We start from the raw sequence: 12994 nt of genomic DNA on the forward strand, positions 1-12994 counted from the left end.
GAACTGCCTCCCGCCATCATAGACACTCCTTTTAATGATGCTCCAAAGGTTCTGAATGGGGTAGAGGTCAGGGGAGCATGGGGGTCACACCATAAGTTTGTCCCCTTTTATGCCCATATCAGCCAGAGATGCAGATGTTTTATGTGCAGCATGAGATGGTTCATTATCATGCAGAAAAATGATCTTGCTGTGAAATACACGGTTCTTCTTCTTGAACCATGGCAGGAAGTGCTGTTTGAGAAAATCCACATACATTATGGAGTTCATCTTTAGCGCCTTCAGGGATCCTAAAGGGGCCGACAATCTCTCTGCCCATGATTCCAGCCCAAAACATTACTCCACCTCCTCCTTGTTGGCGCTGTAGCCGTGTTTGCGTGGGGCGGCCATCAACCAGCCATCCTCCACTCCATCCATCTGGACCATCGAGCGCTGCACGGCACTCATCCGTGAACAAAACAGTTTTGAAATCAGTCTTCATGTAATGTTTGGCCCACTGGAGCCATTTCTGCTTGTGTGAAGTGGATAGAGGAGGTCGACAGGATGGCGTATGCACAGCTGCAAACCTCTGAAGGACCCTGCATCTTGTTGTTCGGGGGACGTTGGAGGCACAAGCAGCTTCAAAAACTTGTCTGCTGCTATGACAAGGCTTTTTTGCCGCTGCTCTTTCAACCTGACGTAATTGCCTGTAGGAAAGAGTCCTCAATTTGCCCTTATCAGCACGCACACGTGTGTACTGTGAATCAGCTACATACTTCTTGATTGCCAAGACACTTCATCCTGATCATCGCACAATGTTGATTGTAGTCATGCCTTGACTTAAACACTCCACAATTTGTTGCTTCTCAGCAGCCGACACATCCTTTTTCTTTCCCATTTTGGCAGAAAATGTAGGCTGCTTAATAATGTGAGACAGCCTTCTTAAGTAGTCTTGCCTTTCATTGGACACACCTGCCAAACTAATTAGCACAGGTGTCTGCAATTGCTTACAGTGATATAAAGAGCCCTGACACACATCACCATCAATGAGTTTAACTGACAAACAAACAAATTCTTCCCTTATCACTCCTAAACACTTTTTGCATAATAATTTGGAACACAGTGTACATGTGCTTTTCCACAAAACACCAGTGGTTCACGTAGTGAATCTTACAGTTCTAACTTGCCAACCGTGGTCTGTATGGAGTTGTTCAATAAAGGGCCCAAAATTAAGATAACATAGATGGGAGAGGTCTCTATGAATAGGAATTCCTAAGTATTTGATACCCTGTGAGGGCCAGGCAAAGGGAAAGTTGGACTGGATGGAATCCTATATGGATTTGGGGAGGGAGACATCGAGGGCCTCAGACTTCGCTGCATTGATTTTAAAATTTGACCATGTAACAAAGTGATCTATTTCAGCCATAACAGCATGGATGGATATATGTGATTGAGTGATATATACTAGGACATCATCAGCAAATAGAGAGCACTTGTTCTCGGTGCCTCCCACCTCAATCCACCTAATATTGGGGTTATGGCGAATTGATGAGAGCAGGTGCTCCGTCACTAGGATGTATAAGAGAGGGGACAGAGAACATCCCTGCCTTGTCCCATTGGTGATTGTGAAAGGTGATGAAAATGTTCTGACGCGCCCCCTGGGCCTTGGGACACCCGGAGCCGGACCCTTTTTGGTGGATGCTGGTGGTTGTAGTCTCCGTGGCGGCAACCCGGTTCCGTGGCTCAGGGCGGTCAAACCAGTGGCGGAACTATTTATGTGGTTTTGATGTTTAAATGTCCGACTACGCCACCCGTGGATTGCGGTCAGAGTGAACCGCCGCTCCAGGGCAGACCGCTGAGGCTGGTGTTGTGGGTGCAGCAGAGCGTAGCATAACTCCCCACGGGAGGAGTATAGCCTCAGGGCAGTGTATGCGGAGGATGGGGGTGATGGTGCAGGGCAGCAGCAATAATGACACGAAGTCAGTGATGCAGTCCAGGGCCTTTACTCACAGTTCTTATTATCCAGACCACGTCTGCAGGTAACGGCTGCCCACGTCATACTGTGCTCACCAGGTGAGGGCCTCAGACAACTCCCAGATAACTTTAGAGTGCTTCACAGGACTCCCTTTGTGTGTCCTTTGTCTGGCCTTTCTTACCAACCCTTCTGTCCGGCTGCCTCGGGCCTCCTCTTGGTAAACTTGGCGCCAGTTTCCCTGACCCTATGTGGTGCCTTCCTAGCGGGTGTAGCGAGGGGCTGCGCCACATAAAATGTCACAGCCTCCTGTTTCTAGCTGAGGGTCGTTTCCTGCCTCCACTAGTTTCGGGGACCGGTCTCCCCCTTTGGCCTGACCCCTCCACGCAGGTGGATTCGGGCGTGCGGTGGCGACTCGCCCGTCCGCACCCCTGAGATCCCTTCGTTCCTCGTTCCTGGAGCCTTCTCCGCTCCTCTTCCTTCCTTCTCCCTCTTCCAGGCCTGGGCCTCTGTTACTAGGCCCGCCTCCGGAGCAGAGCTCATGCAGAGCCCCTGCTCCCTGCCACTTCTGCTCAGACTTCTCTGCACTGAACTAAGATGGTGCCCACCTTTTATACTCCCTTCTCAATGCACCCATGAACTGCTTCCTCCCTGCTCCTGCACTACAGGGTTCCCCTTCCTCAGTGTTCCCTCCCCCCACTCCAGTCAGGGACAGGGACTGTCGTGCCCATCTCAGGGGCATATTGGTCGCCCTGCCCCACGGCAATGTGGTGTAATGCATGCAGGTGTCGGGTCTTGATCCACACTACATCCTTACCTGAGAGTGAGATATCACACCTCTGGGTGAGGTGCAATACCTCTGTAGCAACCGAGCCCTCAGGGTGCTACAGTTCCATTTATCTTCAGCCTAGGTGACGTATTGCGATACAGGGCCGTGATTTTGGCTATAAAAGGGTCCCCTAGACCCCTACCCCAAGCTTTTTAAGAGAATCATATATGGCGTGCCAGGAGACTCTATGGAATGCTTTCTCAGCATCCAACGAGAGTATCTAATTACAAATTTTTAACTGCATCTAGCCCAGGAAATACTTTGTGCCTAGTAGCAGTGTCTGCTAGTCAGCGGATTATCCCGGCTGTTAAGCAAGCTACACCACCTGTAGTTTGGTCACTTAATTTTTTCAAAGGAAATGCTTCGGGACCACGGGATACTCAGTGAAGAGCATCAGGAGGCACCCCAAGGCATAGGGGCTCGGACTGGCAGTAGGATGCCTTGCGGTGGACAGCCGAGCTCGATCCTTATAAAAGCTTTTTAACTGCAGCAGCTTTAGTGGACGCTACTGGAGCTGGAATTACGCGGCTGCTGGCATGAGACTTGCCCTCCAATAGATCCTTGTAAATGGATTTAAAGTGTATTTATTCAAATTAGAGAGACAATTTAAATTAAAAAGCTTAGAGCTGCCTCCACCACAGGGGGGCTCGCTCGACCCACCAGCGGACAGGCACCAGTATTGGGAGAGGGGGGCTGGCCGTCAGGGTTCACCGCGGCTCTGGCACAAACCCGGCGACACGGAGGTGGCACGGGCAGGAGCGGACTGAACGTGTCGGCTTCTCACTTTTTGGATTTTAGAAGGGCATGACATGCCTATATCTGTGTCTCCCCCTCCTTTTACTCCTCCACCTCTTTTCTTTTCGCATGACTATATGTACTTGTCACTTTTCCATGTGTTAGTTGTGTCTTCTGAGCAGTTTGTCAGCTTTTGGACACCTTTGAAGGTGTTTTCTATGTGTTTCTATGTGTTTTTGTTTGCCTGCCATTGGTTTTAACGGTGTTCGAAGGTGTTCGACGAACAGTTCGACGAACAGTTCGGTGAACACACGGGTGTTCGACGAACCGAACCGAACTCGAACACTACGGGGGTGGCTCAACACTATTTGGGACATCTGGAAAACAGCTTATTCGGAGAAGAAGAGGTGAGCGCTACCACCAGTCTTGTCTCATGCCAACTGTAAAGCATCCTGAAACCATTCATGTGTGGGGTTGCTTCTCAGCCAAGGGAATCGGCTCACTCACAGTCTTGCCTAAAAACACAGCCATGAATAAAGAATGGTACCAGAATGTCCTCCAAGAGCAACTTCTCCCAACCGTCCAAGAGCAGTTTGGCGCCCAACAATGCCTTTTCCAGCATGATGGAGCACCTTGCCATAAAGCAAAGGTGATAACTAAATGGCTCATGGAACAAAACATAGAGATTTTGGGTCCATGGCCTGGAAACTTCCCAGATTTTAATCCCATTGAGAACTTGTGGTCAATCATCAAGAGACCGGTGGACAAACAAAAACCAACAAATTCTGGCAAAATGCAAGCATTGATTATGCAAGAATGGACTGCTATCAGTCAGGATTTGGTCCAAAAGTTGATTGAGAGCCTGCCAGGGAGAATTACAGAGGTCTTGAAGAAGAAGGGGCAACACTGCAAATATTGACTTGCTGCATTAACTCATTCTAACTGTCAATATAACCTATTGGTACTCATAATATGATTGCAATTATATTTCTGTATGTGATATAAACATCAGACAAACACTAATAAAAACCAGAGGCCAGCAGATCATGTGAAAATATAATTTTGGTGTCATTCTCAAAACTTTTGGCCATGACTGTACCTTTGCATTCTATTCTGTGAAAATTCAGCTACCACAAAACAGTACCCAACACTGCCCGTACAATAGCACTGGAAATCAGTGTGCCCCTGTGTTAAGCAGCTTAAGGTCTTTTGTGCACTTTCGTACAAGCTTTGGAAAACTTTCCAAAAATGACCTACTGTTCAAAAGTATTTTTGCTTAATTCATGGGATTGTGGTTCTTTTTAGTCTTTCATACCACTACCTATTGTTAGGTGGCAGTTAGACCCCTAATGGTTGGGAGATAAACTTGAAGTAATACTTTAGCGCATATAGGATTAAAAGGGGTTAATCAGCCATGACAGGTTGATCAAGAGTAGCTGAACGGCTGCTCACCATATCTCCACCCCTGGGTGGGATTCACTGGGTAAATTGAGATCTGTTTTGCTGGAGGTATGGAGATTGCAGATCCACTTGAGTGAATGTCTTTGCTAAAGGACATGGAAGCTGGACTCTATGCCAGGTGGGCTAACAGCACTATTATATGGACTTGTTACTTTATGTTTTACCTTGTGCCGAACAAAGACTGTATTTAAGTTTTCTGGTGACGTGGTTTATGAGGATTACAATAAGCCAGCCGGACTTTAAATAGAAACGGTTCCTGAGTCGACATTCAACACTATATTTAAAGCAAACTGAAATATTGCAGTTTTCACTGGCATTTTCAGTTCTGTAGAGATTACTTTTCAGTATTCATCTTTTTATTATCACAGACAGTATTACACTGAGAAGTATGACCTACAGTCATGGCCGAAAGTGCTGGTACCATTGAAATTGTTCAGAAAAATGAAATATTTCTCCCAGAAAATTATTGCAATTACACATGTTTTGTTATGCACGTCTATTTTCTTTGTGTGCGTTGGAACAACACAATAAAAACTGAAAAAAAGGGCAAATTGGACATAATTTCACACTAAACCCCAAAAATGGCCCATACAAAATTATTGGGACCTTTCCAAAATTATGGGTAAACAATAGTGTTGAGCGAGTATGTTTAGTTAACCCTTTCGCCGAGTATACTCGGCCGAGCACCGAGTATTCATCGCTCCGTGAACATGATTTGCAACTATTTGACAGATTTAATACATGTGAGGAATGCCTGTTTTTCCAGCATTCCTCACATGTATTAAATCTGTCAAACAGTTGCAAATCATGTTCACGGAGCGGCGAAAACTTAAAGCCCGAGCATTCTAGAAATACTCGGTGCTCGGCCGTGTATACTCGGCGAAAGGGTTAACCGAACATACTCGCTCAACACTAGTAAACAACTTTGTTTCAAGCATGTGATGCTCGTACAAACTCACCTTTGGCAAGTAACAGGTGTGGGCAATATGAAAATCACACCTGAAACCAGATAAAAAGGGGAGAAGATGACTCAATATTTGCATTGTGTGTCTGTGTGTGCCACACTAAGCATTGGGAACAGAAAGAGGAGAAGAGAACTGTCTGAGGACTTGAGAACCAAAATTATTGAAAAATACTAACAATCTCAAGGTTACAAGTCCATCTCCAGAGATCTTGATGCTCCTTTGACCACAGTGCGCAACATAATCAAGAGGTAGATGGTAGAGAAAAATTGATGAAATGTTGCAATGCAGGATAGTCCAGATGGTGGATAAGCAGCTGCACTCAAGTTCCGAAGAAATTCAAGCTGTCCTACAGGTTCACGGTGCATCACTGTCAGCGCAAACTATCAGTATCAATTTGAATGAAATAAAGTGCTATGGCAGGAGACTCAGGAAGACCCCACTACTGACACAGAGACTTAAAAAAGCTAGACTGCAGTTTGCCAAAATGTACATAAGTAAGCCAAAATTCCTCTGGACAGATGAGACCAAGATAGAGCTTTTTTGTTAAGAACATCATTCTACTGTTTACCAAAAACAGAATGAGGTTTATAAAGAAAAGGACACAGTACCTACAGTCAAATATGGTGGAGGTTCAAAACTGTTTTGGGGCTGTTTTGCTGCCTCTGGCACTGGGTGCTTTGACTTTGTGCAATGCATCATGAAATCTGAAGATTACCAAAGGATTTGGTTCGTAATGTAGTGCCCAGTGTCAGAAAGCAGGATTTGTATCCTAGGTCATGGATCTTCCAGCAGGAAAATGACCCCAAACATACTTCAGGAAACAGCCAGAAATGGATGGAAACAAAGTGGTGGAGAGTTCTGAAGTGCCTAGCAATGACTCTGGATCTAAATCCCATTGAACACCTGTAGAAAGATCTTAAAATTGGGAGACGGCACCCTTCAAATATAAGAGACCTGGAGTAGGTTGCATAAGAAGAGTGGTCCAAAATTCCAGTTGAGAGGTGTAAGAAGCTTGTTGATCGTTAAAGGAAGCGATTGATTGTGTGGCACCCCAGAGGGTCTGGTTGCCACAGTGGTATTGCCTCCCTTAAAAGAGGTGATGCCATGTCTGGAGGCAAGCAGGGGTTTCCTGGTCAGGAACACAATACATGCAACACTTCCTGGCTTCAGACCAGCAAGGGGAGACCCCTCCCCTTGGCAACTGGATCTGGAGGCGGGGTTAGTTTAGCTTAGTGTCAAGAGTTGAGATTAGGACACTGAAGAGAGAGGAGCTAGGGACTGGAGCTGGAGATAGCTCGTCCTAGCTGGACTACACAAGGAACCGGACCCCGGAGTCCGAGGCTGTGGGACCCTTCAGGCCCAGCAGCAGATACCGCAGGGCAGGAGATTGCAGGTCTCCTGGCCCCCATCAGACGCCCGGAGGTTCAGCAGCACCGAGGGACCAGTACCGCCAAGGAGGAGCGAGGCATCCACAAGGCCAAGCTGCCAGCCATACGGGTGAGCACAGCACGTTACACTCAGGGACGTGGGCTACAACACAGCTACAAACAGAATAGCCAAAAGAGAATAGTGAGCATGGCAGGCCTACAACTCCACCTGCCCAGGAGGACTCTATGCTTGCTCCCAGACTGACCAGACTCTTATCTCTAGCCAGTACTCCAGTCCAGGCCTGTCTAATTGCTACCAGTAAAGACCCTGGGACTGCACTGCACGGACTCTGTGGTTATTTCTGCACCGCGACACCCTGCACTACAACCACCATCATACACACACACTCCCTGAAGCTAACGCTTCCTGTGGGGAGTTATACCACCTTTGCTGCTATACCACCTTCAGAGGATTGTTCCGCAGCGGCGGCCTCATTAGCCGCACTCCACAGGTGGCGTAGTCGGACATTATATAACCTACACACCTATACTACCCTTGGATTGACCACCTGGGTCACGGACCGGGTCACCGCCACTGTGACTACAACCCTCCGCATCTACCGGCCCGGCTCCAGGTACCCCACGGCCCAGGGGGCGCGTCAATTGCAGTTATTTATTCCAAAGGGTGTGCAACAAAATATTAAGTTGAGGGTTTCAACAATTTTGTCCAGCTCATTTTGGGGTTGTGTGTGAAATTATGTCTAATTTGCTCTTTTTTCTTTGTTTTTTTTTGTATTGTTGCAATACACACAAAGGAAATAAACACGTGTAATTGCAATAATTTTCTGGGAGAAATAGTTCATTTTCTGGAACAATTTCAAGGGCGCCAACAATTTCAGCCATGACCTTATATGTAGATAACACAGGGTCCACCATTGACAATCGGTGATGTCACCTTCTTCCCTCATTGTATAATGCCCTCTGCACGCTTCACAGAGTATGCGTAGAAAACTCTCCTATGAATCTATACAGGTCAATTAGTTACCTCAAGACAACTGTATACTTGTGGCAGCACGGTGGCTCAGTTTTTAGCACTGTTGCCTTGCAGTCCTGGGTTCAAATCCCACCAAGGACAACATCGGCAAGAAGTTTGTATGTTCTCCCCATGTTTGCTTGGTTTCCTCTAGGTTCTCTGATTTTCTCCCACACTCCAAAGACATACTCATTGTGAGCCCCAATGGGGACTGTCATAATAATGTCTTTAAAGCGCTGTGTAATATATATAAACAAAGCATAGTAAATAAGAGGCTGTTGTAAAACAAACCTGTTAAAGCACTACTCCAGCGTTTCATTTATTGCAGTGCTAGAGTGATGCTACTAATAAAAGGCCCCTGCACTTAGCCTTATACTTACCATCCACTGTCTTCTGCTATTATCCGCGCTGTTCCTGTTGGTTTCCAGCAGTTTGTGACCTGCCGAATTGTTCAAGTGTTTGCTGGGCGACCTGGAAGTAACAACTCAATGTAAGTCTAAGAGAGCATCCTTGTGGCTCTCATAGACTAGCACTGAGACCATGCGACTGTTACCTCTGACTTCTGGTCAGTCAGAAGTTGCAATCACAAATGGTGGCGCATGACCAAGGCAGCACTGGGAACAGCTGATGACGGCGGGTGGTGAGTATACAGTAATACTAGGCACAGGGACCTTACATTATAGTAGCACCACTCCAGCCATGAAATAAAAACAAAAAATGCTGGAGTGGTGCTTTAACAGCAGGCAAGATGGCAGCCTCCATAACCATTTACAGAAAATAAAATAGAAAATTCTACAAACAGGGAATAAAAAGAGATTGTAAAAAATGACATATTTTTGGATTTCTTTTTAATTAGTAGAGTATACAATCTTCCTTAGTTACTTTTACTAATTGGGAATTGTTGACCTAGTATGACTATAGTAAAGGGATAGGAATGTCTCTTCCCCAATTTACTATTTAAAATCTTTCAATATCATGTCAGATTAAGCGCCTCATATTAAAAGAATGTTAATGTAATGATTGCATTAATCTATATTAATGCAAATAATGTTATGACTAAAATGTCTACCTTTGATTTTATAGGCCCCAGGCAACAACTTCTGTTGTGGATATCAAATCTTAAATCTTAAGGAAATGGCAGAAGGCACAAACCAGTTGCCCTACTTTTTTGGGAACATAACTCGTGAAGAAGCTGAGAACTATCTTAAACAAGGAGGTTTTAGTGATGGTCTGTATTTGTTACGACAGAGCAGTAGTTACCTTGGTGGCTATGCCCTATCTGTATCTCATGGTCGAAAATATTACCACTATACTATAGAAAGAGAGTTGAGTGGAACATACGCTATATCTGGTGGAATATCTCATAGCTCCCCATCTGAAGTCTGTAATTATCATATTCATGAAAGCAATGGACTTGTTTGTTTGTTGAAGAAGCCCTGCACTCGTCCATCTGGTGTTCAACCAAAAATTGGACCTTTTGAAGACCTCAAGGAAAATCTTATCAGAGAGTATGTCCAGCAAACATGGAACTTACAGGTAAGTACTATGCTTGGGTACTATCTCTTTATGGTGCAACAGCTTGAACTGACTCTAGCATGAAACAATAGATGAAGGTGGCCAGGTGTTTTAGTATTATTTTACATATTATGGATGACTGGGTGCATATGTGTCACTTTCTAGGGAAGGAGATGAGATCAAGTTGTACTATGGGAGTGTGATGATATGGGCAATGCTCTGCTTAAAATCTTGGGAACCATGGCATTTACATAGATGAAATATACCTTCTACCTAAACAAGTATACACCTTCATGGCAATAGTGTTCCCAAATCACAGATACCTCTTCAGTTAGGATAATATGCCTTACCACACTGCAAAACTTGTTTAGGAATGGTTAAAATAAAATAACAGCGTTTGAGGTGTTAACTTTGCCTTCAAATCCCCAAGCTCTAAGAGATGAAACAACTGTGGGATGTGCTGGAAAAACATGTCAAATCTATGGAGGCCCCACCTCACAATTTACAGGACTTCAAGGATCTGCTGCTAATGTCTTGGTGCTAGTTATCTCAGAGGTCTTGTGGAGTCACTGTATTGATATTAGAGATGAATTGATTAGTGGGATTCCGGTCCAGCATCTAGGTCAATGGCACCTTGCAGGGAGTCAAGAGGCCTGCAGATTTCTTCCGTTATGTCAGCCTTGGCTAATAAAAAGTCGTGCTGGGGATACCGATAGGTAAGGGATTCGTGCACCTCTTGTCTAGCTGCCAAGTGCCACTGATCTGGGCTATAAGACCGAAGTCCCGTGAATCCATCCACTTATCTCTACTCAATATGTTAGTGACATTTTGGTGGCATGAAGGGACTGATACAACATAAGACAATATTAGGTTTTAATGTTATGGCTGAACGGGGAGTCAACAGTGCAGTATTTTATTCTTTCTGTTTTCAAAATACAAATGAATATATTGGAAATGTGTTTCCAGCAGTTTAAATTAATTAACATAAATATATTACACTTTTGGGCACAGTATTACAGCTTTACAAGTGCAAAGTGAAATCTCTTACTTATTATTGAATTATTTTTGCATTGTGAAAGCATGGCATTTTTTCACATTATGTCAACAGGACCCTCAGAAGTGTAGTTAGGTTTTTTATGGTGAAAGATTCAAGTTATTGTCCATGCCCTAAATCTAAATACCCTGGCAAAGATACAGTGGATTTTTGGCTCCACCATTTGTCACCAAGTACTTGAGCACGTGTGCAAAAATTAGAGGACAAAAAGTGGCAAATTGCACAAACATGAATAAAAAACGTATGGTACTTTATTGGTTCTTCATTTAAAATGCAAAAACAAACGATTGGATGACCGCAGCTTCAAGTCACCTTGAAAAAAGGTTTTTAAAAACATGAAAAAATTAAAAAAAGACAAAAGTTCAAATCACCATCGCAACATTGAAACAAAATGCAATAAGAGGCGATCAAAATATCGTATCTATCCCCACAAGGTATCAGTAAAAAACGTCAGTTCAGGGCGGAAAAAATAAGCCCTCATATGTTACTGGTCTTGGAAATAACAATAAAAAAAATTTCCTACAAATTTCTAAATTTATTTTTACCACTTCAATAAAGAAAAAACATATCTGTGTACTCGTACTGATCTGAAGAATCATATTGCCAGGTCAGTTTTACCTTATAGTGAACATGGTAAATAAAAAACCCAAAAAAGAATTGTGAAATTGCACTTTCTTTGTAATTTCAACGCACTTGGATTTTTTCACGTTTTCCAACACACTATGTGGTGCAATGAATGGTGTCATTCAAAAGTATAACTAGTCCTGCAAAATAGAAGCCCTTATATGGCTATATTGATGGAAAAATAAAAAAGTTATGACTCTTGGAAAAAAAGAGATAAAAAATGAAAATGAAAAAAACGAAAATGGCCATGGCATGAAGAGGTTAAGAGATAGATTTTTCAAAAAATCCAGCGAAAAAATAGAAATCTTAAAAAATGAATCACACTCCAAATTTCCATGTAGCTAGTAAAAATAAATATTAGTATTTGGTTTGAATTAGTATAAAAAATATAGGCAATAACTTCCCTTTAACTAAGAGTGTTTTCACATTGCATTTAGGGACACGATCGGTGGCCACGTTGGGGCATATGTCCAAATTTATATGTAACAAGTTATGTAAGATGTTTCACAGTGCACACGCTGCTACGTAGTGCTGAACAGCGGCTTTGGGCAAGGAGAGAGACTTCGTCAGGACAGGCATGCAAAGTGTCCAGCCAGCGTCGGACTGGAGTAGTTTGGGCCCATCAGAGAAAATCATTCTTGGGGCCCACCATGCTTAAGGGTATGTGCCCACGATCAGCAGCGCTGCGGGTTTGAAGCTCCGTGTTTATGCAGTGTCAGACTAGCAGTGTCCAGATGTTACAGCATAGTGGATGGGATTTCTAGAAATCTCATGTCAAGTATTCGTCTCTGTGCACCTGCGGGACACCTGCAGAAACTGACAGATCCGCAGCATGTCAATTTCTCTTGCTGATCCGCATGTGGGCTTTCCCCATAGACTAACATCAATGAGGAAAAAAAAATTGTGCCGCTCATTTGCATAAATGAGGGCGGAAGCCGCACGACTGTTCTGCAGCGTCAGGACCACAGGCAGCTCCGGATCGTGGGATTATACCCTAAGGGGTACTAGCTTCAGAGTCTTCCCTTAGCTCCCATCTAGTCAAGCTGATAATTGGGGATTTGTTTCCAACTATCGACCTGTCCAAACAATCACCTGAGAAACCAGCAAAACGCTCATTTGTCGGGAGCCATGATTTTTACCCTTGATTTAAAAACCTAAACAAAACAAGTGCTGCCAAGAACAAAGATATTCTATGCGCACAGAAAGATTGTATTAACTAGACACGTGCCACATACACGCCACTCACGAAACATACACACCAGTCACACACTAGACACACAATACATACACACCAGTCACACACTAGACACATGATACATACACACGAGTCACACACTAGACACATGCTACATACATACACAGCAGTCACACACTAGACACATGATACATACACACGAGTCACACACTAGACACATGCTACATACATACACACCAGTCACACACTAGACAAATGATACATACAC

At 44.2% G+C, this 12994-nt stretch overlaps 1 protein-coding gene across 3 annotated transcripts in view; it reads left to right on the plus strand.

The window, feature by feature from the left end:
• SYK (spleen associated tyrosine kinase) overlaps positions 1-12994 on the plus strand; it is a 383129-nt gene that overhangs the window by 101797 nt on the left and 268338 nt on the right. For all 3 annotated transcript variants that reach the window (XM_073671015.1, XM_073671017.1, XM_073671016.1), the window contains one exon: positions 9422-9874. In XM_073671015.1, the coding sequence (XP_073527116.1) occupies positions 9473-9874 (402 nt within the window). In that variant the 5' untranslated portion in view covers positions 9422-9472. The remainder of the gene's footprint in view (positions 1-9421; positions 9875-12994) is intronic.

The sequence above is a fragment of the Phyllobates terribilis genome, unplaced genomic scaffold, assembly GCF_046119375.1.
Source record: "Phyllobates terribilis strain yellow unplaced genomic scaffold, ASM4611937v1 Scaffold_1__5_contigs__length_1240528914, whole genome shotgun sequence".
Classification (NCBI taxonomy): domain Eukaryota; kingdom Metazoa; phylum Chordata; class Amphibia; order Anura; family Dendrobatidae; genus Phyllobates; species Phyllobates terribilis.